Below are 27501 nucleotides of genomic sequence, written 5' to 3'. Positions count from 1 at the left end.
TAAAATATCCATAAGCCATTGTCAGAACAAAAAGCAGTCTATGTTTCCAAGGAATAAAACAGACCATTGATAAAGCTGACTTGTCACTGTACCATCAACATTTTCTGTTTTTTTTCCCTTTCTTTTCAGCAGTAGCTAACAAGAAGACTTCTGCAATACTGGCTTAATCTGAGACCTCTGCAATCTACTGGGTAGGTGTAACAAGCTGACATCCATGTATACTGAGATACAAACACAGTCATAGGGTGATATTGCATATGTCTTACAACATCTTGGGGTAACTGTGACAATAAAAAAAATATAATGGACCAATGCTACCCCCATGTGGTAAATCATGGCCCTACAAAGATCTCAGAGCAAATTACATGGTAACTGGGAAAATAAAATGTTTGCTATGGAACAGACATCACACAGTAGATCAGCAACAAGCATGTATAGTTAGCTGTATTAATAATTCCAATAAAGCCAGAGAGCTGACAAGTACTTCACTTCAGGAGTTATGCCAAGGACTATGGCATTGCCTATACGATGAAAGGTTTCTGTTTACAACACAGAGTATGAGCGGAACAGGTACAAACAGGAGGGAGACACCAAATACACAAAGACAAATGGAGTCATGTTAGCTTCCTCCAATAGAAGGCTGCACAGAAAGCCTGAAAATGGTGATGATTTAAGTCTTTCATAGGTTTGGGGACAAGAACTAGAAATGGACTTTTGCCAGTAAGCCTTATGATTTTTTTTTCTTTCAAGTCAAATTACAGTTGTGATTCAAATGTAGGATGAATAAACGGTGCCCTGTCTTTAGTCATAAGAGTGCATCTGAAATGTTGACTGCAAACTCAGCAGCACTGCAGAGTATCTATCAGCATCTGCGACAGCACTGGGGGGAAACTTTTCTGTAAACAACTGTAAAAGCACGGGGGCCAGAGCAAAGGGAAACCCCCTCTACATGAGGATAACACAGAACAGATGTCTTGTGTCACCATTGTCGTTTTGTAACAATCAAATCTTGGAATTGCGGCTCGGCCTCCTGGAAACGTGGCCAAGGATTTAATAACTTCAGTTCCCACCCTTTGAGATACTCTCTACCCTAAGCGTAGTGCTGTCCCCATTCATCTGCCAGATATACAAATTAACCACTCTCCACTTGGAGGAAATAAGTATGTCACCGCACCCTGTTGCTGAGTATATGGAGCAGTAAACCATTCAGATATATCAGCACTTTCTGAATAGACTTTCGTGATGCAGGGCTGTTTTTCTCATTCAGAGTAATGTTGCCATGTTTCTACCAAGTCGGCTTTCAAAGAGTGATAGGTTTAAATGCTGAAATAAACTTGTTTTTAATAGGTTTTACAGATTGTAGTCATGTAGCTGTAAGCGTCAATCTCCCATTCAGTCACCTACATACACCATACAAGTAATTTGGAGTTTGGAAGTTATTGGAGTCAAGAGGTGTCTGCATAAAACTGATTTGACATGTGTTTTTTATGCATAAGTTGCTACTTTTATGATTTCTCCAGACCAAGCACTTACCCAAACCTACCATTATAAATTCAGAAAGTATAACTGCCTGTAAGAAAAACACACTTGACACACATGTGATAAAAGCACTTTAATGTTCTTAAGGTTAGGGGAGTATAAAATGCATTTTTTCTTTTTTTCTCAAAAACACAAAAAATAAGGCCACCATGTAAAGAACACTTTATTACAAATTGTTAATGGCAATTTAAACAGAAGTTTCTGAATACAGTGCTCTTGATGGATGCTTTGAACAGTCGCACTGAACCCCTGCATTAGCAGACCGACCTATATCAAACAGGCAGTTCTCACGACTTTGGTCTGGTTTGTGGCACAGAGACAAAAAAAAATTACATTACGTGTTCAGTGTTCTCGTCATTAGGCCATCCCGCCAAAAACAACTGTCACAAAACTGCACTTGATTTAACCTACGACGGGTCTTTCAAAAAAGATCAACTTTTTTAAATGATATAAATGCATGCTGACATAATGAATATTAAATAACTACCCATCATGAATCATCTACTCGAGGCAAAAAAAAAGAAAAAAAAAAATAGTAGCGTTCATCGCGCACGGCGCAATGATAGTCTTACAAATACAGTATAGTGATAAGAAGGAAGCCTTTTGAACTACAAGGAACTTGAAAAGCTTGTAGAAACTGCAAGGGACTCTGAATGAGGATCCACGGAACACGTCCTTTGTCACTAGATGCTGATTGATACACTCTGAAGAAAACATTTCAAGAACCCTCTCAAGCCAAGCTCAACAACTTTCTAGAAATTACCCTGGCTGCTCAGTCTGAGGCAATTTACAGCTTGCACTATTGGGATTGTTTTTGTTTTCTTTCTTAGTGTCAGCACAAACAGATGAGCTGTGTGCTTATCAATTTCTCAAGCATTCATCATGCAGTCAATAACTCTTTTCCCCACCATCCGTTTCACGCTACTGAGTGGTTCTCCAGTCTGCCGGCAACTAAGGAGTGTATCTGTCTAAAGGTGCCATAAGCAACAGTGCTCTTAGGAAAGGAGAAAAAAATGCAGTCGGCAGAAATTTCAAGTCAAGACTGAGGTTGAATGGGAGAGGATGTACACAACCAGAAACAGTTTGGAAATCTTGGTGACTACTTATTCAGGTAGAAGGTCAATATTTGTGATCTGCCACTTTCCACAAGCTAGAAAATTAATCTGAAGAGGTTGTTTATCCCAGTAATTTCTTATGGGGGGAAAAAAGCCTTAAGCTGTGGGTCTCTATTACATTGTACTGTAGGTTCTCGGGTGTTTCTGTAAGGCAACGCCACTCATGACCACGTTAATGCTTCTTAATGTTTCTACAGCACATTTACATTGCACTAATACCAGAGTGAAGCCCATTAGTCTGCCAGCTTGTGACTTAATAATGACCTTCCTAATTCCATTGATCTGATTTACAAGAAACATAGGTCACAACACAAGACGCCAAGGCCTGTACCTGCTGAGGAAATACTGGTCATAGCCTTTTAGTTTCTATACCAGCAGCAAGGTCATCAACCTGAGGCCACCCCTCATATTTGTCCGTTTAGTCCTGTTTACAGGACCTGATGGAGAATGGCCAGAGATCAGGGGTGCCTCCCTACCATCCTCTGCAGAGGGACACAATATCAATATCAGTCGGACTGTTTTTTTGTTTTTCTTCATTGTAAAGTGATTGCCCTTCCTCTATTATTGGCCCATACCTCGCATGGCTGAATCTTATCACACAGTCAATAACTCTCCATCTATATCATTGGGGACGCAAAAACAACCCAAGGAAAAAAGGCTAAGGTAGATCTAAAAGGTTGAGGAGTCCAAGGAAGTTCAGGAGTCAATATACGGGCCTTATATTTACATAATGTTATGGGAATGATGTTATGTTTGCTGGAAGTAGTCATCATGCAAATTCAAAAAAGCAACAGCTGAGGAGAGGTGAGTTTTTGTCAAGTTGGTGGTTGGTTTTTAAAAAGAGGCCAGGTTTCTAGTATTGGCTCTCATCTCAATCCAATACCACAATTTAAACAAATTGTCACAAGACATATACCCTTGTTATGAAGAGCAGAGACTATTTGCAAGACTGTTCACCCCTAACAAATCTAAACCAACAGGGCCCCTAACTGATAAAGTTGTGGAATCAGGAATAACCCATTACCTTTACTATTCTGTAAATGCTGTATTTGATTTTTAAAACATTCCAAAATGTCCTAGCTACACAATGTGACGCATACGCTCTGTGTTAGCCCAGATATTCACTAAAGTTAGCATGCTAACCTCCTAGCTTTGGAACGCAATCTCTCCTAGTACCACTCTGAACCTCAAGAGACACTGTATTGAATGCATGCAAATGAATGGAAGAGTGTTGTCGTGGATGTAATGGTGCTTTCAAGACAACTGAAGACCCATCACAAATCCCCTTCAACCGATTTAATGCTATGCTAAGCTTTAATGCTATGTGCAACAAGAAAAAGAGAGAAACTACACATTCATAAAATCCCTCTAGGCCAACCATGCACCACACCTGGCAGAGATAAACAGTTATTGCTTATGACACAAACAACAGAGTGAGGAGTGAGTTTATGCTGAACAGGAGCTGCCTCTCTTCAACAGTCATAGGAATGTATTACTGTCCCGTGAAGGCAAAGCCAGCTTAATCAATACAGTTTCACAAGATGCACAAGATCATACTCAAAGTGCCATCACCTAATCAGTATCTTGGCTGTTACTCACATTTTTAAAACTTCTATGTTGAACCACTGCTTATTTCACCATTCATCCTCCATATGCGTGAATCTAACAATTTTTTTGAAAGTATCCACAAAAACAGATAACGTACTCAATGGTGCCAGTTGGCTCAAACTGCCCAGAGAGAGATCACAGTTCAGAGACAGATGACATGATAATGAGAGATCTGCTAAGCCAAATGACCACCACAGACAACAAAGTTAAAAGAGACTAATACAAGACCAACAACTGCAACACCCAGTGTGTCTTGATCAGCATGGGTTAGTCTCCGTCTACACCAATGGATTGGATTCCTTTCCCAAACACACCTGTGGACTTGGGAGGAATGTGACACCAGCCCAGCACTGTGTCCCAAAGCTAGGAATGTACTATATGCCCTCGTCAATCAGAGTCCACTTGCAAAAACAAAACAAAAAAACAAATAAAAAACAACAGGAGATAGATAGATAGTGAATAGCTTTTTAGTAGACCAGTCTGTAGATGCTTTTGAAGATTTCCGATTTCTACATGATAAGTTCTGCATGAAGCCAACGCATCCTGCGCTGCAGTGATCGGGGAGGGGGAAACCTGGCTCCCCCATACAGCAGCTTGCCTTTCCAGAGGCCTTGTATTCTTCAAAGCGAGAGGCAAACGTATGAGTATTGATATAAAAAATATATTGAGTACAATAACTGTGCCAGCAGTAAGTATTTCTAAACTGTTACTGACAAAAATAAAACGAAATCTGAAGACTAATTAGCATAGAATATGATATGGTTTGTAATAGATACCAGCTATTTCAAGCATGCATTTGTAAGCGGTAGACCTACTTCACACCATTGGCCAATGTTGACCAAAACACAGTGCTTAAGGATCCAAAACACAAGGCAAAAGCTTACTTAACAGGAGACCAAAGTGTTCTGAAAGTGTTATGAAAACAAAATAGAACCTGGAGTGTGAGTGTTAATACCTTGTTCACCTTTTCGTCATGTTTTGCACGTGTTTTGGACTACAGCATACTGGTATTTACTAATAGAGTGCAGAGTGACAACTGCACACTGACATCAGTCTTATGTTTGCGTTCTCTGTTATGTGGTGCAAAACATGACAAATGACCAACTGAACAAGTGCCTTACAGGAGCCAAACAGCCTTCTAGTCTTGCTGCTTCTCATTACCTTGCGAACAGACAGCCAAGGGAAAAAAGATTATATTCAGTATGCTTAGGGCTGCAATTATAGTAAATCAGCCCAAGAACCATTTCAAAACCGCATTTTTCTACCCAAGCAGTTTCTGCTGAACTGTTTTTAAAAACTCAATTTGAATTTCCTCAAAAGAAGAATAAAAAAAGAAAATAAAGGCCAATGATCAAATGTAGCACTTGTGCTTCACCCATGTGGTGCTTCTGTGGTGGTGACACCAGGGAAGATGGCCGACAGTGCCTTCCAACAGCACAGTTAAAACAAAAATGCGCAAGACACAACTGCTCTAGGCAGACTCCAGCGACTTATCTGGGCCTCACTTAGGCTTTAGGTAAGGTGTAAAAATCTATTTTACACCTTCCCTATAAATTAACATGTATTTACATCTACTCGATGAGTGTAGTGGGGACTTCCACCCAAGACACATTGTTAATTCCAGGTTTGTGAAATAAAAGGCAGTGAAAAATAAAAAATAAAGTCAAATAGCCAGATGCTTGATTTTGTCAATAGCCTCCATCAATTGCTCTCCCTGTGACTCTTGCCATAGTGCAAAACCAGCCTTGGCCGTCCATTTCAAGTAAATATATACACACAATATATTAAGATAAAAAGTTAAAGAGCCAGGGTGAAAGGAGATCACAGAAACAATGGCTTGTTAACACTAAGATTTCTTTGGTAGCCAAGCTCCAACAAGGCCTAAGTATCTATCACGTTAATCTCTTGCTATTTGGCCTAATCTTATGTAAAACAATGACACCTTCCCGCAATCTACCACTTTGCAATTTCATTTCACTAATGTTGTTCAACGCTCATCTATGTTTGGCTATAAATGGAAGTATATTGTCAAAGAGCTGCACTTTAAAGCGAAAATGCTTGCAGAGGGAGAGAGGAGAGGAGGGGTAGGGGACCGTAATTCCCTATGATCTCATCAAGGGGGATGTCACCAGCGGCTTGTTGCCATTCTTTTATGAGGAGGACTTGGGGCTCCGAGAGCCACTGCCCTTGGCCTTGATCTGGTGCCAGGTCTCACCCAAGGCTTTGGCAAAGTGATCATCCACAGAGCCCGTAATGGATACAGAGTTGGATGCTGGCTCTGGTTCCTTGTAAATCTTGCCCAGGCTGCGGCGGAAGTGCTCCTCAATCACAGGGTCACAGACCATGTTGGCTAAGGAAGAGAAGGAAAAAGGGAACTTACTGTTGGAACTTATTATTCGCTCAATTTTATTTTTATTCAAACTCTGCCACTAACAATAAACAGCACAGATATCAACATACATCAATTTGCAGCATTGTTTATAATAAAATGGTTTACACTTGTGAATGCAAAGGTACAAAAACAAAGATGGGAAAAAATGTGCAGGTGCTTGGAATACAAGGGCCCTTACCATTTCCTTTGCTCTTGGAGTTTGAGTTGCAGCCATCATGGGACATGTGGCAATGAGACAGGCTACAGGTGCGATTGCTTGCCGGAGCACAGGTAATTACAGAGGGGCGATTCTAAGGGACAACAAACAACAATGACAACTAATGATTAGGCTTCCCTTGTGGCTAAAAAAAGTCTACTTTTCATCTTTAAAACTTAACAATGAATCAACCATTCCATGTATAAAAAAGCAAACATGCAAACAAACCTGCTGACGGTCTACTGGGGCAGTGACTGGCAGCGCTGTGGAGGTTCGCCCAGCGTCCATATTGTTTTTAGTTAGAGCCAAGGGTTGGTCCATAGCAAAGATAGGCAAGGGCGCATACACCAAGTTACCATGAAGATTATTAATTGTGTTAGGAGGATACTCAAAGGGGCTGTGTGCATGACTCCATGGGTCTTGGCCATTGTCTCCATTTGAAGCATTTGCCCTCCTATACAAAAAACAATAACACATTTTTTTTTTATAGAGAATGCTTTCTAATGAAAATCTCTCATACATCTCACAGCCCAGGTGAGACAAAAACAAATTGATGTCAGTTTTTAACCATTGTGAACATTTAGCTAAAATCTTTGACTGACAGCATAAAGGTCAATATGAGCTTAGCAGTAGTATCAGTTATTATAGAGAACAGTTTAGTGTTACAACATTGTTACTCACAGTTGTGCAGCAAACAGTCGGCTCATTTTGGTCACATGCTCATTGTCGCAATCAATGCGGTCCTCAATATGCTCCCCGATGTATTTTCTTTTGCTCGGACTTACGGGAGGGGGCCCCGTTCTGGAACTGCCCATGGAAGAGGTCATGGGTTGCATCCTGGACTCTCCTGTGAGACCTGACTCATCTGGAAATCAAACAGTCCGTCTCGTGAATCTCGAGAAACCAAAATAATTTATATACATAAAAAAGCCAACTTAATAGCAGCTGATTTAAAGCGTAGGTTGCATTTCACAGATATTTTTCCAAATTAATTTCAGTGGGATAATTCACACACTTCTATTTAGACATAGCACCAAGTGGTCAGTTAATAATTATAAAGTCACAGTATGCTAGTATTTCTAGTGACACATTGAGACATCCATACAAGCCAGTAACTACAAAATTGCACAGGTGTTACACTAAACAACATTAAGTTAAGTAATGTTACCCAGTTAGTTGTACCTTTACAGTTGACGTCACATTGTTGACGTTTGCCAAGTTATTGTGGCCACAAAGCTGTACTGAAACAAAACATATACATGCCAAACGGTTACGTTACCTTCGTAGTGTAGTCTCCCAATGTTATTGTTCATTTTGTCCAAGTACTGATAGTTCAACAGGTCCATTCTCGTGATTAGCATTTAGCCAGTTAGCCAAGTAGCTAGCTAACTGAAAAAGACTTACCAAGCTAGCTTCTAAATTAGCTAGCTGGCCAGACTATCAATGTATTCCCTCTGCTTCACTTTGTGTGTCACGGAAATGCTTACAACAAACGGTACTTGCTTTCTTAAGTGCCAGAAATGCGTTTAATGTAGAACAAGCGATATACCAACGTAACTCTACTACTGCGACTTAATTTTGTCGACGTAGCGAGCTAGCTCAGATGAACGGCAAGCTAGCAATATCCACTAGTTTAAGAATAACGGCGAACTTTTCCTGACATTAGGCTAATGCTAACAAGCTAGCAAACTAAACAAAACGGTATGGTAATTTTAAAGTCCGGTGATTTCAAACCATAAAACAAAAAAGATTTAAAGAACACGTCGATAACTTATATTATTCGTTTAGTCGAAGTATATTTACGACACGTTATCAAAACAACGTGTTTAAAGCAAAGAGACGCGCCAGTTTTCACAGCCCGCTGTGAAGAACGTAGCTTGCCTGAATGTAACACGATTGCTAACTTACTCTAGCTACTAGTAGTTGGCTAACTTGTTTGCTAGCCAGCAAGCTATGACTCACAGGTACTGACGTAGGCAAAAGAACTGCGCAGGAGCCCACAGCCCACCATGCCCGTTTTACTAGAGAACATCAATCAAACCAGAGTTGTTCTTGAACGACAGGCAAAGGCCGTATTTCTCTTTCACCCAGTTGTCTATTTTTTCTGTAAAAAAGCAAGACTAGTGTTCGCCTTGCTCTATGAGAAATACAAAGTGACGTAGCCTATAAACTCAGAAATATTCTGAAACAGTGGATGCAAAAAAAAAAAAGATAGGCTATGCAATTCAACGGTTTGCTGCTTTATGAGGTAGGCCTTTTTCATGAGCAACTACTTTTAGTATCATCTTATTTATTATGAAGGATAGAAATGTTAGGTTTAGACCAAAACTCAATAATGCTTAGTTATGCTCCTATCTAGATCCATTTTCGTCTAGCCTACAAGGTGATATTAAAACTAGTGCAAAACTAAAAAGACCTAAAACTACAGGTAAGCATAAACAAAAATAAAATACACTGGGTTAAACTGGATTAAACAGTTCAAAGTTAAATTTAAGAACTGCATTAAAGTTCTTAAAGCATAGCAAACGAACACATTTGGTATGCCTTATACATAGTCAAGATGTTTGTTGTTATATAGTCTACTACCTTGTATACAGTATGCAGTATATCAGCATTGCCATTGTGTTTCTGCATTCAATTGAATTTTCTTTGTTTCCATGGCTTGAACATTTCTCCTAAAATGATTGTTTCCATGGATACCTTTAATGATAGTAATTGGTGTATACTTTTGTCCACTGCCTCTGCCAGAAGACAAACATGGACACCTATAGGATGGATAAAACAAACATTAGGATAGATAAAACAAACATGGACACCTATAGGATGGATAAAACAAACATGGACACCTATAGGATGGATAAAACAAACATGGAAAGTAGGAGATATGCCAAATATGAAAATATATTAATTAACGTTCACCATTATTTTTTGGAAATAATACAATAACCTATGTAGGCCTAATGGGATTTTGTAACTTAAAGCAGGGAATATATTGGCCTATGAATATTTCTGAATGAGGGGGTGAAATGCCTCAAATCATTACCATCACACTGATCTCTCTCTCTCTCTTTCTCTCTCTCTTTCTACATAGCAGTTTACAGGAAAGATGGCTCCATAAATCAGTCTCTGTGAAGGAGGGGTTAACAGTGCTCAGTGAGGTCCCAGGAGAGATGTGCCGGCGCTTGTCTCTCCTTTTACACAGACACTAGAAATCCCTCTTAGCCATTTTGTCTTCTTGTCCTTTCTGCACCCTTCAGAGGACACGCAGCACACTGAGACAACTGACTGTGGAGAAGATAACCTCCATTTTACCCCCCCCACACACACACATACACAGTATCCTAAAAGCAGCTCCCCTGTATTATTATTGTGTATGTTTTCCTCCCCTCCCTGCAAGGAAGACGTGACGCTGGTGAGGCAGCAGAGAGTGGGGGAGGGGAAGACAGAGTGAGTGTGCTGGTGAGCCAAGCAGAGCAGGCAAGCGCGTGCGCGTGCGCGAGCAAGCGAACGGGCATCTCTTGCAGGGATTCATTTGGATGAGGTGTGGGGGGGGCTGGTGATTGGCTGGGAGCGTGAGCAGCGTCACTCACGCAGGCAGGGGGGAAAGCTCACAAGCAGCGAGCACGGCGTAGCATAGTGGAGCTGGGAGGAAACCCTTTTACATTGGTTGCTGAACCCCCCCTCACGCACACTCCACACACACCCCCACCCCTCACACAGCTGCAGCCAGGAGGGAGGTGATCCTCTCTGCTCACGTCAATTTTTACTCCAAGCGCTACCCATCTGCTGCTGCTGCTTCTCTCTCTCTTCGGCTCTGGACGCAACCTGCTAGCCTCCATCTCCTGTCCTCTTCTTCCTTCTCCTCCTCCTCCTCCTGCTCTGCCGTCCGTCCAGCTCGTCACGCCGCTGCAGCCATGAACTACCTGCGTCGCCGTCTATCCGACAGCACCTTCATCTCCAACCTGCCGAATGGCTACTTGTCGGACCTCCAGAAGCCGGACCCCCCACAGCCTCCTCCCCCGCAGCCAGAGGTTTCGGCACCTGCGTCTGGGGGACAGGTCGGCGGAACACCGCCGCCCAGCACTTCCCCAGCCGTGGAGGGCAAGCCCCAGCCTCAGACCCAGCCCCAGCCCAAGCCTCAGCCAGCGTCCCAGCCGACCGGCACGGGGTTCTTCAGCTCCATCACCAACGTGGTGAAGCAGACGGCAGCCTCAGCGGGACTGGTGGAGCAGACCCCCGTCACGGCGCCCAAGAAGTTTAAGATACTGCTGGTCATTGATGAACCCACACAGGAGTGGTAAGTGACAGCAGGCGATGTCAAAACTGCATTTTGGTTGTGTTGTGCTGTGCTGTTGCAGTGGTGTGTTGTGTTAACCTGTGTCGTGCTGCATGAAAGCAGCTCTTTCTTATCAACAGGTTTTGATGCCCTCCAGTACTCCTCTGATCAGTTGTGATGCGTTATGAAAGATTTGACTATTTGTGTTGGTTGTTCAGCCCTGTGTGTACCCTTCTCTCTATATCATGAATAATATATATTGAGTGTCATTTGGAAAAGGTATCCTGCCAGGCTTGAATGTTTCCACACATATTTAATACAGAGGAATATCTGATACTTAAAATAACAACATAGTCTGGATTTTTATATTCACTTAAAAAATAAATATTTCTAATATATATTGTATACATTTTGAACCCCATAAGAGTGTGAAATGGAAACGCATTCAGGGTATACGTGGCTTAAAAACAATACACCTTCATCTCGACGTCAGTGGAAAAACTGAGGTAGTTCAAGTAATTCAATCAAGTCAAGGAAGGGAGCAATTACACCAAGTGATTCGCATACAGTGATGTTGGCTATATCTACACAAGCTTTGCTCTTATTCAGACAGAAAGGTAGGATTGAGTGTGTACAGGTATCCAGGGCCAGGACCTCACACCAGACAGTGGTTAGGCTTTTCACTAGAAGATATATTATGTATTAAGTAAGTATACTAAGGCAAGGAAAGTTCAGTTAAATTTAGTATCCCTAGTTAGCTAATTATTATCTGTGTGTATGTGTGTGTGTGTGTGTGGCTGGCTATAGTTGTATGTGGATGCCTTCAAAATAAGTATGCACAGAAAATGATGGGCAGATTTTTTTTTCATATTTAATCATCTTTCCCTGTAGATCACAGATGGTATTATGAATGCTAATGTCCCAGGCATAGCTCATTACATCTGCAGTGATTTCTGATTGAGCTAGTGAGTGATTGGGCAATAATATCAATGAAAGGCAGGGACATAGTATCATTCTCTCAAGTTACAAACCAATTCTGCTGCATTGTAAACATTACACTTCCAGATTTTTTAAATGGCAGAATAAATCTGTTCAACAGTACAGATCAACAGTTTCACCATAGGATAAATGATGAACATTATTAAACATGAGCCTAAACGGGTACTGTCACCTTGAAATGATGTCTTGCACAAAGACATGAGTTTGATTTGAGGCCCAGAAAAGATGGACTCAAACCAGGTGCCGTTGCCAGACAACCATTGCACCTCCTCAGCCAGTGCCACCCAATCAATAGATTTCCACTGTGACGTGATGTGACCAGATTTGAAACGAGATTAGATGGCTATACACTCTAAAAACGGAGATAATTTAGAAGTTTATGCCACCATTATTGTTATGTGATTGGATCTGGGAGTATTAATGAAATTGGTCTTTAACATATTATAAAGTAAGTCACTTACCTTCCCAGAATTGTTTATGTACCCATTAGAGGCTGTATATATATATAAAAACGTTGAATTAGATTTTAACATTACTAGTTGACAAACATTTGAAAGGTTAATTGCAATGCTGGTATTTAAGAGACAGCCAGTATCAGTGTTGGCATTCTTTGCTGTCTGAATACTGAGCCACAGAGAGAGTTCAAACTGTTTTGTTTTCTCAGAGCATCTGTTTTCCTAATAGTTATGAAATTGGAATGTCGGCTAGATGAAGTATGCTAAAAAAAAGCTTCAGTTCCAGAATGTTAACAGCAACCATTTTTGCTATAGTACAGTAAGTGTTTGAATGATTGTATCGTGATAGGAGTGGTGCAATATAGAGCTTGTTGGAAATGTCAAAGCTTTCATCAGTGTGACCAAACATTACTACAACCCTGCCTTAGCACACTTCCTTGATATATCTATTGCAACTATTTTATTGGTCAGTATACATAAAGGTAGATGTGAGATATAGGCATAAGTAGAATATAAAATAATACCTCAGGGAGATATACTGCACTGTCTGACTGAAGAACTGCCAGGTCCGAATCAATCTCAGTGCTAAGTGGTAGAGATAAATGGAGATGGAGAGCTAATTAGCCTAATAATGACCCTATCTGACATTTGGCAGTGTTAGTTGTCCATTGCATCTGTATGGCACCTCTGCCTCTGTTTCTTTTGCAGCCTCACCTCAAATACCCCAGAGATGAAGGCTAATAATGATAATAGATTTACAGTCAAATGTCAAACCAGAAAATAGTAAAAATGTGAGCTCGCTGTTGTTATTTTTCCTCATTGTAGGAGGCCGACTAAATGTCAGATAAGACGACGGACACATGCTGTGTGCGAAAACATAATTAGCGTGTTCTGCCATGTTTAATATTTTGAAGTTCTCAGTCCTCTCGTCCCACAATCATCTTTGTTGCTGAGCAGATGTGCCCAGGGCAGGCGAGACAGGCAACAGATTTAGACTCAGTCTGGCAGTTGTGTAGAGAGACCACAAGGCAAAATCTGTCATTGGTCACAACAGAAAACCAACACAATGATACTCAGAAGGCTAGTCAATCTGTGCCAAAATATCTTGGCAGTGACAATGTTCACATTGAAATGCCCTTCACCTCATTTTGACACACTAATGTAATGTAGAGCATTGTCCTTTATTAAGTGGATTTGACAAGGAAGTTCTTTTGGTCAAATCCACTGAGGTTCTTGTCCTTTAGTGAAAGCGTAGCTAGAAAATCTGATTCCTGTCTCTGAATTGATCAACATGGCCTGGCTCACAGCCCACACACAGTAGATTGACTCAGCCAGCCACTGATAAAGGGAAGGGTCATCTCTAAAGACATCCCTCCTCTCCTCTTAGTGAGCTGGACTATGTGAGCAAGCAGCTTTAAAATGTATTATATGATTTGTTTGCTGTACCAAGGGCTTTCCATCAGTGGTCTGTGAAGGCATTGGTGATGCATTAGATAATGTACCTGTAGTTTCACTGTGTGAATCATTCTATTCAGCAATGGTTTTAAGGTTGCTTCTTTAGTCCAAACGGTGGTCTTGGGGTCACAATCAGTTGAACCACCACTATAAATTGTATATAAGATATTGTGTACTACTATACATTTAGCTAAACAACCTAAAACTAAACCTTGCACAATAAACATTTAAATTAGTCCTAAATTATATTCAAGCTAAATGTCAAATTAACAGTAGAAATCAGCATTTAATTTACACTCTAGGAAGTCTAGGAATTCCCTTGTAAAAAGCCTGTGCAGTCTTTCAACTTCAGTCTCGACTTTCTGAAATCTAAATTCTTGAAAGGGTTATGCAGTGTTCTTTTGTTACACCTCATAAAAACTAGGGCACATTTAGTGGTGAGTCATCTCAATAGATAAATGTCACACAGAGGAATTCAGATGATCCTACGCATTTATACTCAAGTATTTCACATGATAATTTTCCTCTCAGGAGACAGGCTCTCAAGTACAGCTAATATAATTCTCCCTGCACTGAACAAAACCCACACCTATAATAAAGATGGGGCACCATTTTAGAAAGAAATATGCCCCAGCTTAATGGGAACTTGAGTGATCGTTTATCTGTGGCTGATAACAGATACATATTGCATGAGAGCATACAGTTATTTTCACTTAAAAACAACTTTGTCACCGTTCGTTTTAAGCAACAGCTAACAGCAATAAGCCTAAGATGTCATCTAGAATCTTTTCAGATAACCCTGTAGTCACCAAAGTGTTCTTTTTTGAAAGTGAGGTGTTAAATATAAAATGCCAGAATTCTTTTTTGCCAGCCATCTAACATCCAATATCTCAGAAGCAGCCAGCATGCTCAGGGCTGAACTGACCCATTTATTACGTCCCTGATGTGGACAGCTTTTCACCCTCTTAATTTAACCTCTCCTACACAGCCTTTAACCACTGAGATTATAGAGGCATGACAGTGCCGATCAATCACATAGATGTAACCAACACCCTACTGAATATGCTGAAGCACACATCCCACAGCACAGATCCATGCGCACAACACATGAAAATGATTCCTCCAGATAACAACAACAACAACACATTACATTTATATAGCGCTTTTCTCGATACTCAAAGCGCATCACATGGATGGGGGGACCTCACTAGTAACCACCACCAATGTGTAACATTTACAAACCATGGCTGCCCGTGCTTGGAGTAGCGAACTGCCAATAATATTGAATCAGCAGAGCAAGTGGTTCAGGGTGAAATCCAAACAGACTAGCAATAACAACAAGAACAAATTAAAACAGACAATCTAATTGCACATTGTTGAATCCTTCATTGTGCAGTGGTTTTAAATTCCAGCAGGAGATCAAGAAATGACATTTTTGCTGCAGTACAATGAAGCAATAACATGGTAGGACATGACAAACCATGCCAATAATGGTTATGGTAATAGGTTTAATCCAAAACAAATAACAAGAAATGTGCACATTATGTGCGAATGTGTGAATGTCGTATTCATTTGCCTATGGCTGAACCACAGCTGTGGATATACAGTATCCTTTACTAACCCCACTCTCACACGTGCCATATTGCTTATGCTTTTGTTTAATCCACTGTTTCCATTGTTGCTGCTGTGGTGAGGACTTGGTAGACATAGAACCTTGTTGCTATGCAGAGCATGACAGGGCTGCATTTCAACATGATCAGAATGCTCCAGCTCGCTCATCTGCATAGCAATGACCTGCCACTGGTCCAGATAGAATAAAAGAATGTCAACAGAGTACCTGTAGGAAGCTCACAATTCAATCTTTTCCCACAGGCTACACAAGTGCTAAAGCCTCTCCATAGCAGTCAGTTTATTAAAGCAATATCCTCAGCATTCCCTGCTGCAGTGGTTCAGTGCTCTACGGGTAACATCAGGACAACCGAGTAGGCATGAATCACTGTCTTGCCATACGGTGGCCATACACCTAAACAAAGTAACAGAAGCAGATCTTGAGAGGGATAATGTGAGTGGTGATATAATAAGAGAGGGTGATTTTTGCAAGCTCTGTAAAAGATTGGATTGCTTTGGATCTCAAACCAAATCACAAATCAAGTCGCAGCTCAAAACCCTGCAAATCAGCGAGATATTGAGAATGATCTTTTAAAAAACTTTACTTTTACTTTTTGACTTTCTATTGAATTCCATTTCTCAATATTGCATTCAAATCAAATGACTTTCCATCTCTGTAATGCAGAGCCTTTTTTTAGCTTTGGCTGAGATGTCTGGCAAAATTATATCAAGCAATAATTTCAATTCAACCTCTGCAATGTTTGATGGTTAAAATTGAGACTTGCTATGAGTCATTTAACAGAGAGTATATCCGGCTTCACTTGGATATATTTTGTTATTCTATGATCATACAGAGGGGGGATATGTGCCACAAATGCTGATTAACATCTTAAAATGTCTCAGAGGAATCCTGGTCTCAATGGAAAGCTCTTTCTAGAGTAGCTTTAATTGTATAGTCAGTGCATCGTCCTAATAGATTTACCATCATAAAAACATGTTTATGGGAATGGGATGTTTTCCTGCATAGCAACTACAGTACCATTACACAGTCAAACTGGATCACTATGGGAACCATGAAGGTATAGTGGAAGAGTACTGGAAAAAGCACTATCACAGTGTCACACTCCTGCTTTCTTCTTTCTGCTTTCATCACAACAGCATGTCTGTGCTCGCCCACTAATGAACACGACTATGGTTTCAATGTCTAAATCTGCATCAGGCTATCTACACAATACATTTCAATTTGGTGCATTAGGCCAGAGGTACACCGAAGCCCTTTGGGTCAACCCTGTTGCGTTAAATGTGCTTTATAAATAGACGGACTTGACTCAAATATCAAACCAAAATGCCAAGGTAACACCGACTTATCATAGCTATATCATTACTGATTATGAAGTATGTCACACACATTATTGTAGGCTATAACAGGAATGTTCATTCTTATGCCCATATTTTTTAAACAGTGTGTTCATGAGCTGAGACAGCAATAGGTATATGTTCACATGATGTTGACAGAGCTGCGTAAGAGATCTGTAGCCTATCAAAGCCACTGCATTAGACATATCGTAGTGGATGTTGAGCTGCATGTGGTCAAATCTCTGTCTGTTTCCCTTTGATCTTATGTGCCACCTGTAGCAGGCCGATTCGGGATTCTCATCTGTCCTCACTGAGACAAGTTTTGTGCTGAAATTAGATCAGGAATGAATAATACAGGTGGAGCTGGCCAGCTGGCATTTTTCCTGGGAAAATATATCTGACGCGAGCTCCTCCAGAACAAAGTGATACTGAAGCTGAAGCAAGTGTTTAATTCTTTCTCATACTGAAAGCAATTAATCCAGTAAAATCACAACAGCACGCATGATGGGAAGGTTTTCATCAACATAGACGAAGACGAGTCAGTTAAAATTAAAACCAACAGCTTCAGTGATCATCACTGATTAAGTTAAAAGGGAACATAAAAATGACTGCATTTGGCTATTTTCCTCTTAACTAGATGTACCGCATAGCGGTACAAAATATGACCGCCGCTCAGTCCTGTACATCCATTCCGCGAAAATAAATCATATAAATGAATTTGTCTCCATCTTCTACTCCATCCCCCACTCTTGAAACTTTTGTGTATGCTTGTTTGGAATGTGTGTTTGCGGGCCGCACACAAAGTAGCCTACTGGCGCTGCAAAGGTGAATAGATTTGTAGCACTTGCCAAAAAATGTGTAGCATTGTTATAAAACCTTTAAAATATCTAAACAATCACAAGTAGGGCAGTTCATCACAGTCCATCCATTGCAACTGGACTGATGAAAGGTACACCTGTAGGCTACATTGTATTTGGGAAAAGCAGAAGGTAGCAGCATAATGTATTTATTTATTTATTTATTTATTATTAAACAAAACAATCCCTGTCAGTTCCATGCAGTTTTCAACAGCTATCAAGAAGAGAGGTCATGTCATGGATTTTTGTGAATGTTTCTTCTTCTACATATGCATAAGTTTAGTCATCAGGTTCATATGATATTCAGCTTTATTGTCAATGCACAAATTAAATACCAGTAGTCTAAAACAAAATGCCGTTTTACCCAGTGGTGCAAATAACTGACATGTCCAAAAGAGCCTTCATGAAATGCGTTGCTAGACTGTTCATACACATTTTAACGGGCCAAGTTGAAGAGCTACTGTCCGTTATTGTTTGTGCAAATAATATGCTGATTCATGTTCCCTTGCATTTTGCAACTATGAGGTCCATGGTTAGTCTGGATTTTGCCAGACCAAGCTCAATCTTTTAAGAAATCGCCCCCCTTCCAGTAGCAGCAACTGGAATCCATGCATTTTCACGGAATTATTTTTGGAATCTGATCCCTTATCATACTTGTTCGTTCGTACTCGTCGCTCGACTTATCGTGACTAAATTCAAGATGGCGTTGAACTGTAAAATTCCTTAAGGTACTGTCTGTATAAATCGTCTTGTAAATAAACTACCAGTGCTTTTTCAAAGTTCTCTATGTCTCGTTTTAAATGTCAAGGCCCTCGGAAGTCTACCAATGAAGTATGGAGCTACTTTGAGCTTCGTAAATGGTGTAAAACAGTGATTTATTTGCATGGCTAGGCCGATGCCCGAGGCACCACAACGAAACACTGTGTTGGTAGCATTGGCTAACTAGCGCCAGATTTCTGAGTGCAGGGGACAAGCCGAGGTGAGCTATGAGACATACATTCATACTCGGTATCATGTTTCAACACACTTTAGGTCAAAATCACACCGGAATTATCCTTTAATTTTTTTAGATCCCCCCATGGATGAAATTCTACGAAACTTGGCATACCCCCAGAGAATGTCAGATTAATCATACACATAAAATTTGGTGCAATTCTGAACATCTTAACTGAAGAGAGGGGGATTAAAGCAGAATGATATTGCATTTTCATTTTTTACCGGGGGGGTGCAAATCACAAATGAGTGATTATGGGCTAGGTTGATGTGGGCCCTTGAGACCAACATACCATAAAAATGTCTTCATCCTCGGTGCCACGGTTCAGGTAATTATTTAGGAAAAACTGCATTTTTTGGGTTTCGGGGGGCCCAGCGCGGTGGGGGAAGTGGCCCCCCGAAACCCAAAAAATGCAGTTTTTCCTAAATAATTACCTGAACCGTGGCACCGAGGATGTTTTGTTTTCAAAACAAAAAAACTTTGACAATCCCTATATGACCGCTTCGCTAGCTTCGCTAGCGGCGGTCATAATAATAAAGACCTAACTATTTCACAGTTACACGGTGATGGCATAAACATATTAGGATTGTGTGAAATTACATATATATGGCTTTTTAATGTTCAGAAAAAATGTATGTTTGTGTATTTTATTATTTATTATAAAATGTATTTAAGGACAAGTCCAGACAAATGCCCTGAGAGACCCACTGTTTTAAGGGGATTGTGAGATGTCTAAACCATATCTTTCTGTCTGTTTACTAGAAATAGACTGAGAAACCCATACAAAACCAGTCTAGCATGGCACGTTGTCATGCCACTAAACACTAAACAGTGATGGTAGCTCAGGAGAAAACATGGTGAAACAGGGGAGTTTTATTTATTTGTTTTGGTGTTGGTGCAAATGTTGCTGGGTGTGTTTAACAATGTTCAGTCTCTGGGTAAATTTTCATACCTCATTACCACTTTTTTTTTCAGGGCAAAAATGTTCAGAGGGAAGAAGGTACAGGGAGATTATGACATCAAAGTTGAACAGGTATGTGCGGTGAAGAGTAAAATGAGACATCTGTACATCTATATTGGATGAGTACATAGAATGGATGCAGTAAGATGTTATGTAAATGTAATCCCACACACAGTCAACACAGGCACTGTTGTACCTTTTTTCCTGTGCCATGCTAAATGCCAGTGTTTTGTTGTAGGCCCAGTTTGGTGACATTGATGTGGTATCCCATGCCAGTGGGACATGCACTGTGGCAATGCAGGTCTGGAGGAATGAGACAAAGGTGATCAGGTGAGACACTGAACACACCAGATGCAATCATTTTCCCTATAAAGCTTTTATGGTTTTCATTCCAATATGTCCTCCAGCTGTGGCCAGAGCAATGGAGCCTCTCAGGCCAGTCTAGCTATAAGGAAATGTGGGAGCGTAATATGTACAGTATTTGGCCATGTATGTTTTCAACGGCATGGTCATGTTTGTTCTTTTGCCCTGTCATTTTCAGGTCATTCAAGCCGGACTTTGTGCTCATCCGCCAGCACGCCTACAGTATGACAGAGAACGAGGACTTCCGCAACCTCATCATCGCGCTGCAATACTCTGGCATTCCCAGCTTAAACTCCTTGGACTCCATCTATAACCTCTGTGACAAACCCTGGGCTGTATGTACTGTTCCTGAACTCCTAAAGTTGTCATGACTTGAAACCATGTGAAGACAGTAACATCTAAATATTTTGTTATGATTACGTTTCATTATTCTCACTACACTAGAACATTCACTTCATCTTTTGTAGTAACAGCTGGTTATTACATTTAGGTACAAGTCCATAACACTTTTCTGTTTTGTGTTCTCTATGTAGTTTGCTCAATTGATTGGTGCATACAGAAGACTTGGCCCAGAAAAGTTCCCTCTCATTGAGCAGACATACTATCCAAACTACAAGGAAATGGTAGGACATGATGAGTATTTTCAGTCTTATTAACAATGGGGATCATATGAGTGCCCAGTCTTATTCGTCATTACACAATGATGGCACTGATTTGATTTAATGGCTGTTGACAGAGCCAGGTCCCTATTTAGAAACTCATAAACTAATGTGTAACCTTCTTCCAGGTTGCCATGCCGACATTTCCTGTTGTTGTGAAAATTGGACATGCTCATTCAGGAGTGGGCAAGGTAGGTATGGTGGAGTTTATGCGATTCTGGTGTGGGGATATACTGAAAGCTTCTGGATTAGGCTATAACTGATGCTGGTGTGGGGCTATACTTAAAGCTTCTGGATTAGGCTATAACTGATGCTGGTGTGGGGTTATACTGAAAGCTTCTGGAGTAACTGATGCTGGTGTGGGGCTGTACTGAAAGCTTGTGAAGACCTTCATGATCTGATCTGAGGCCTGTCTGTTTGTGTTCTAACCTAACAGGTGAAAGTGGACAATCATAGTAAATTTCAGGATATTGCCAGCGTTGTGGCTCTCACAAAGACATACACCACCTCAGAGCCTTTCATCGAATCTAAGTATGACATCAGGATTCAGAAGATCGGGACCGATTACAAGGCTTACATGTAAGCAAATGAAAGTTCAGCGACACACCCTTCTCATGCCAAATACCATGAAGATTTATTTGGTTGTAGTAAGTAATAACGGATGGATTCATATTCTTTATCAGGAGGACATCTATCTCTGGGAACTGGAAATCAAATACAGGCGCTGCAATGCTTGATCAGATTGCCATGACAGACAGGCAAGCTACTCAACAAGAACACACCACCAAAGCATTAATGAGACTGAATTAAACTGTGCAAACGACCATATCCATGTTTTGTTTTGAAATGATAAAAAAACAAGTGCCACTTGCCAAGCAGTTCTCATATGCTCATATATGTCTGCTGCTACTACAAATTCCATCCACAAAGGCTCTTTGTATATCATCACATATTTCAAGTACGCAGTAACATGAATGGATGTACTTCAGCAACAATGCAGCACTGATATCAAGATCATACTGTCATAGTGTTTTAGCCTCCCTATTCATCAGAGATAATTATGTTTGTGGTGGTAATTATGTCTAAAAAATAGATGAGGGTTTGCTGTGTAGGCAGGTGGTAGTGCATACAGACAGCCTTGTCAGCCATGTCAGGACAGTAACAGGCTTTGTAGAGAGGCAGTAACTGTAGCCCAGTCAGTGGAGTCAGTGTTGTTAAAGGAGAATTCCGGTGTGATATTGACCTAAAGTGTATTGAAACATGATACCGAGTGTGAACGTATGTCTCATAGCCCATCTCGGCTAGTCCCCTGCACTCCAAAATCTGGCGCTAGTTAGCCGATGCTACCAACAGCTTTCCCCAGTGGAAATGCATGGATTCCAGTTTCTTAGCAGCAACTGGAATCCATGCATTTCCACTGAATTATTTTTGGAATCTGATCCCTTATCATACCTGTTCATTCTTACTTGTTGCTCGACTTATCGTGACTAAATTCAAGATGGCTGCAAACGCTAAACTTTGTGAAGATACTGTCTGTATAAATCGTCTTGTAAGTAAACTACCAGTGCTTTTTCAAAGTTCTCAATGTCTCGTTTTAAATGTCAGGGCCCTCGGAAGTCTACCAATGAAGTGTGGAGATACATTGAGCCTCATAAATGGGTGTAAAACAGTGATTTATTTGCATGGCTAGCCCGATGCCGAAGCACCACTATTGAAAAAGCTGTTGGTAGCATCGGCTAACTAGCGCCAGATTTTGGAGTGCAGGGGACAAGCCGAGATGGGCTATGAGACATACGTTCACACTCGGTATCATGTTTCAATACACTTTAGGTCAATATCACACCGGAATTCTCCTTTAAGATTCAGCTGATGATACAAGACACAGTGCTTTGAGCTACGTTGCCAGGCAATCCCATAACCTGTTCTGTGTGTCTGGATTATAACAAGTGGCTTGCTGATAATTAAAAGATGATGATTGTGATGATTAAAAAATCAAGTAAAAAATGTGTTGCCCAATATCAATGTGTATGCACCCAAACAGTAAGAGTCACATGTTGCCAGGTGACATTGCTCAAAATGTTGCGATGTGTGTCTTCATCTTTAGTGACACTCTGTTTGTTGTCCTCATATAACTAACATGTGCTGACCTGATTTGTGTATGTTTGATTACAGTTATAAACTTTGGGTTGACACCTGTTCTGAGATGTTTGGCGGCCTGGACATTTGTGCAGTTAAAGCCATCCATGGCAAAGATGGGAAGGATTATATCACTGAGGTTTGTGATATGAATTATTAATGGGGTGTAGTTTTGTTAGTGTAATTGTAATGATTGTGATAATATAAAATTACGTTTTTGTATGTTGTGATGTTATAGAAAAGTCCTTTTAGGCAAGTCTCTCCACTCGGCGGCAACACATGATTGGCACGATGTATTCACATGTCAACTTTTGGCGGCGGAAAGGGCGGAATATGTGTAGACGACTGCCATGTTTGCGTTACAAACTAACCCCATACATTTCTATGGGAGATTCTTTGAGTGCTGTGTCTCCTCATTAGTCTCTGGTTATAGTATAAGCTTTAATATGGAAGGAAATTAGCTTTTCTGGTCTTATTTGATTTGTAAAATCACATGTTTTGCACACATTCGTTGGGCAAATTTATTTTTATTGTAACGATTAGAAAGCAGCTCCATTTTGTTTATTAGTGTCAATTTATATATGGCGCCAAACCCTCTGGTAACTGAGGGAAATGAATGCTATGCCAGCAGCACTGTCCGTATTACTTGCTTACATGACTAGAATGAACCTAAATAGCACCTGACTCTTGATGGTTCAAGTACGATGTATTGCGACATCAGATGGAAGTCACATTTGTAGTTTCTTATGTCTCATTCCATCGAACTACAGATCCGCTACCCGATCTGGCAAACTTACAGTGCGGTTCACCCTGTTACGAGTTGATGAACCACTGAAACGATTTTGGAAACATTATTTTAAGGTACAAAAACTCTTTGGTGTTGCTTTAAAGGAGAACTCCGGCAATTTTTCACACAGATCTCTGTTTTTTGAGGTCACCAAGTACTGTCGATACAGGGGGGGAAAATGGGTGCTACCTAGCTCATGTTGCTGCAGCCAACACCTAGAGCAGCCAGGCAGTTACAGTGCTACACTTTGGGGGTGTCTTTAAAATCATGAACTGGAACTGGATCCAGAATTGAGGTTTGAGATTCTCTAACTGTGTTATGGGCCAGTTTAACTCTCAGTGCTAAAGTGGTGTGTTTGTGATTGTGTGTGTATTAGGTGGTGGGCTCCTCAATGCCCCTGATTGGAGATCATCAGACGGAGGACAGGCAGCTGATCTGTGACATGGTTATTGCTAAAATGAACGCAGAAGCGGGATTAACTTCTAAACTCCAAAGGCCAACTACCATTCAACCATCACAGGTATGATACCCTGGCAAGACCCTGTAACCGCACTGAAAGTAAATGCATAAAAGCTCATTTTACCAAAACTAATAAAAAACTTTAATAAAACTTTGTTTTATTAAAAAGTAATATTGTAATTTTGTGTAAATATGATTTAATGTAAATTAACATTAACTACATATGGTATACTTTCAACCTTAGTTTAACTATGCTTGAATGCATAATTGTAGCACATAGACTGTGTTTATAGTTTGTTGTTGGTTAGTTTGTGTCCACTAATTGTGCTCACCCTTTGTTGTGGTATTTGTTTGACCTCTTCAGATGCCCACGGAGAAGGAAGTCGGGAATGACTTGAAGAAGACCCCGACCCAGAAGCCCCCGCCTCAAGGTTGTTTACAGTACATTCTGGACTGTAATGGCGTTGCGGTGGGTCCCAAGCCTGTCCAGGCTAACTAAGACCACAGACAAGTAGACATAAGAGTAGAAGTGTTTAGAAGTGCAGCCAAGGATCAGTCGCGTTGAGATAAAACCACAACGCATTGTGTTCCCTGAGATCAAGTTAGGACGAGGGGACTGGGTGGACAAGCTAAATGAGAGTTTAAGCGTAACTTCTCTGTGTATGTACACCTGCACAGTGTGTCATGTTGGCCTGGGCGGTGTTTGTCATTCCTATGCAGTGTCAAAATGTACCGTTCCCCTTGTTCCGCTGACAATTTGTGTGCTTTTGATGGTCGCTTTGGTTTTTCCCCTGTAAAAGTGAGTGTTTTTGATTTTCTTCAGGGCTGTTGTAAGTTGTGTAAAGAGCAGATTGTGCCTATACTGTTCTCAGTGTCACTTGTACCCATTTGAGTTTTATAATTCAACATCGTATATTTATTTATTTACTTGTTCCACTTTTCCATTTTGTTGCATACTTATTTATGATGTTCAAACTGTGGTTGGATGTGCAGTTTGACGTGTGTGTAATGTGCGTCTGTAAATACATATACGTATGCTTGTATGTATGGCCATTGTGGAGATTATATTCATCCTCATATTTACATGTCCCAGCCTAATATACATGTTTTTATTTGCATGAATGGTTTTAATAAGAGATAATTGTGATGAATTGTGAGGTCAGGATAAAGTATGTATTTTGTGACTGCACTGTTCGAATATCCTATATTTTGTGCACTACGAGCTTGGTGAATATCATAACATGTTGTCCCTATTTTGAAGTATATGTGAAGTGTATATGCCGGTAAGAAAAGCTACATCACACTAACTAAACATGCTATATATATTTAAGAGTTCAACAACATTTAGCTATCAGTCTACTAAGCAAAATGCATCCAATTCTGAACCCCTGTGAAAATAGAAGAGAATGGAACTATTGAGTCCATTATTCACAATAATACCCAAATCATTAGTCTCTATGCACAACACAGCTTTGGATAACAGTATACAGAAAAAAAAACTATGACCAACACCTTGTAATATATACAGTATATATACCCATATACTTTAAAGCCAAAGGATGAGAACTACACATTACACATTTCATTTCACATGATTCAGCACTTATTTGCACTATTCTTTTTTTCATTTATCATCTCACAAACATAGCCTAACTCTGCCAATTCTGTTTGATGTATCATAGAAAAATTCTGTAGTCTTTTTTTATTCCTTTTTAGCCTTCCTTTATAGATAAAAGCCATATTTGACACACACTGTCTTTGTTCAATGAACGTTGTGAAGTATGGCAAGTAGATATATAATTTATTTTTTGAGCATTTTGTCTGTAGGATAAAACTGAGTATTCAGACTATCAGCCAAATTTGGCTAATGAGCCAAGCCATATCAGGCCATATATGGAGGCGTAATTAGTTTGATACTATCTCTGTCCAGGTCATGTATGGCAGTCATGGATCATAGTGAGTATGGTTTTGCCGTTTGAAGATTATTTTTTCTATTTGCCTTATTTGAATTAGTTTGTGGGATGTGCAATACAATGTTTATTTTCTTTAACAGATTGCTCTGCCCAAATAAGACATAGTAATATATATTAGTTGAAACTGACCCACTGTGCATACTCTGAAAGGGAACTTGTGTCTTGTCTTTTAGCCTATTTAGCAGATGACTAGAATGATCCTGTCATTCGGGGTGAGATATATACTTAACGAATAACAGGAACTGCCTGTTTGATGGGCTTACGGTTTCCATGCTAATTTTGAAAGATGCATGAGTCCATCATTATGATCTGAGATATCAGCCATCTTACTTCATGCTTAGTATAAGCAGTTAGTGGTTAGTAGGCATTTCATTGCTAATCACCAATCACTGAACAAAATTGTAAATTTGTAGTAACAAAAGACTTGTTCCTAATTATGAATTTATTGTACTTGTGGAAAGTGTAAAGTGTTTACTAAGCTTTGTGTCATTCTATGAGTTGTACTGTAACAAAGTGTCAAGATAAGCAAAATAGAAATAGTTCCAATTTTCATCATGATTGGATTCTAATCTCTCTGATCATTTCATTTAGCTGAGTGCACCAACTTTACTGCAGAAGTGTTGGGTGATTAACAGAAACTACAGACCACAATGAGATATTTTTAGCCATAACTGCAATCAATCTCTACCCTGCACCATTAGTCAATTATGTACAGTATTCAGTATAATTAAACTCAATTACTTGGCCTTCGGGCACTGTGATTTCTTAGTGCCAGTTCAATATTTGACTGATATAAAGGCGACATTCGTTCACTACAAATCTGAGATAATACTGTGGATAAATTCCTTTAAGTGATGATATCTTTCTTTCTCACAGGCAATAAAGGTTCATTTGCAATATACTATATGCTCGCTGTGTTGCTACATCTGTTACTGAAGGACTAGTTAATGTCAGACAACCAGCACTGATCTCTATTACTAATGACTAACACTGTTCTCATGGTGAGGTGTGCAAAAATGACAATACTAATCAGTACTGTCGACCCCAATGTTTAGTTAAGCATAAGTCCTTTCTTAGAACACAGAAGACAGGTATGTCCCGATCCTCCCCTACATTTTCCTACTATCCATTTGTTGCATGAAGATTGATGTTCTGCAGAATCTTTACTTTGTTTCCTCATGCCCCATGCTACTTGTGCCTTCTTAGGTAGCTGTGGGAAATATTGTGTTGTGGCTTTTGATGTTTATAATGTTCCCTGGAGGACTCCGCTAAATTGAATGTAATAAAATTCATGTTACAAAATTGCTGGGTGA

General features: G+C 40.2%; 2 protein-coding genes across 3 annotated transcripts; one reads left to right on the top strand and one right to left on the bottom strand.

Annotated features, from left to right (window-relative positions):
* Window positions 1–1597: 1597 nt before the first annotated feature.
* vgll4a (vestigial-like family member 4a) lies at window positions 1598–8766 on the bottom strand. The gene is made up of 5 exons (XM_042097631.1): window positions 8130–8766; window positions 7532–7715; window positions 7079–7304; window positions 6833–6944; window positions 1598–6612 (listed from the first exon to the last, which is right to left on the bottom strand). Exons 1-5 carry the CDS (start codon window positions 8209–8211, stop codon window positions 6413–6415), a joined length of 804 nt encoding a protein of 267 aa, XP_041953565.1. The 5' UTR covers window positions 8212–8766; the 3' UTR covers window positions 1598–6412.
* Window positions 8767–8864: 98 nt separating this feature from the next.
* On the top strand, window positions 8865–27490 carry syn2a (synapsin IIa). Of its 2 annotated transcripts, none has more exons than XM_042097624.1 (12): window positions 8865–9098; window positions 9945–11147; window positions 19826–19883; window positions 20050–20141; window positions 20353–20509; window positions 20708–20797; window positions 20962–21024; window positions 21270–21412; window positions 21517–21591; window positions 23006–23108; window positions 24133–24276; window positions 24580–27490. In XM_042097624.1, exons 2-12 carry the CDS (start codon window positions 10765–10767, stop codon window positions 24712–24714), a joined length of 1443 nt encoding a protein of 480 aa, XP_041953558.1. In that variant the 5' UTR covers window positions 8865–9098; window positions 9945–10764; the 3' UTR covers window positions 24715–27490. The 2 variants fall into 2 exon arrangements, with proteins under 2 accessions (XP_041953558.1, XP_041953559.1); XM_042097625.1 differs by having other exon boundaries at window positions 9942–11147.
* Window positions 27491–27501: the final 11 nt, after the last annotated feature.

The sequence above is a fragment of the Alosa sapidissima genome, chromosome 7 (assembly GCF_018492685.1).
Source record: "Alosa sapidissima isolate fAloSap1 chromosome 7, fAloSap1.pri, whole genome shotgun sequence".
NCBI lineage: Eukaryota > Metazoa > Chordata > Actinopteri > Clupeiformes > Clupeidae > Alosa > Alosa sapidissima.
This window is presented reverse-complemented; position numbering and strand designations above follow the sequence as displayed.

Bases quoted from the DNA above. Each gene is read 5' to 3' on its own strand.
- syn2a (XM_042097624.1), top strand. From the start codon at position 10,765: ATGAACTACCTGCGTCGCCGTCTATCCGACAGCACCTTCATCTCCAAC. The intron at 11,148-19,825 runs GTAAGTGACAGC...TTTTTTTTTCAG, and splicing joins GATGAACCCACACAGGAGTG to GGCAAAAATGTTCAGAGGGA. The intron at 23,109-24,132 runs GTTTGTGATATG...TGTGTGTATTAG, and splicing joins GGAAGGATTATATCACTGAG to GTGGTGGGCTCCTCAATGCC.
- vgll4a (XM_042097631.1), bottom strand. From the start codon at position 8,211: ATGCTAATCACGAGAATGGACCTGTTGAACTATCAGTACTTGGACAAA. The intron at 7,305-7,531 runs GTGAGTAACAAT...TTTTTTGTATAG, and splicing joins CGACTGTTTGCTGCACAACT to GAGGGCAAATGCTTCAAATG. The intron at 6,613-6,832 runs GTAAGGGCCCTT...TCTCTTCCTTAG, and splicing joins CTCCAAGAGCAAAGGAAATG to CCAACATGGTCTGTGACCCT.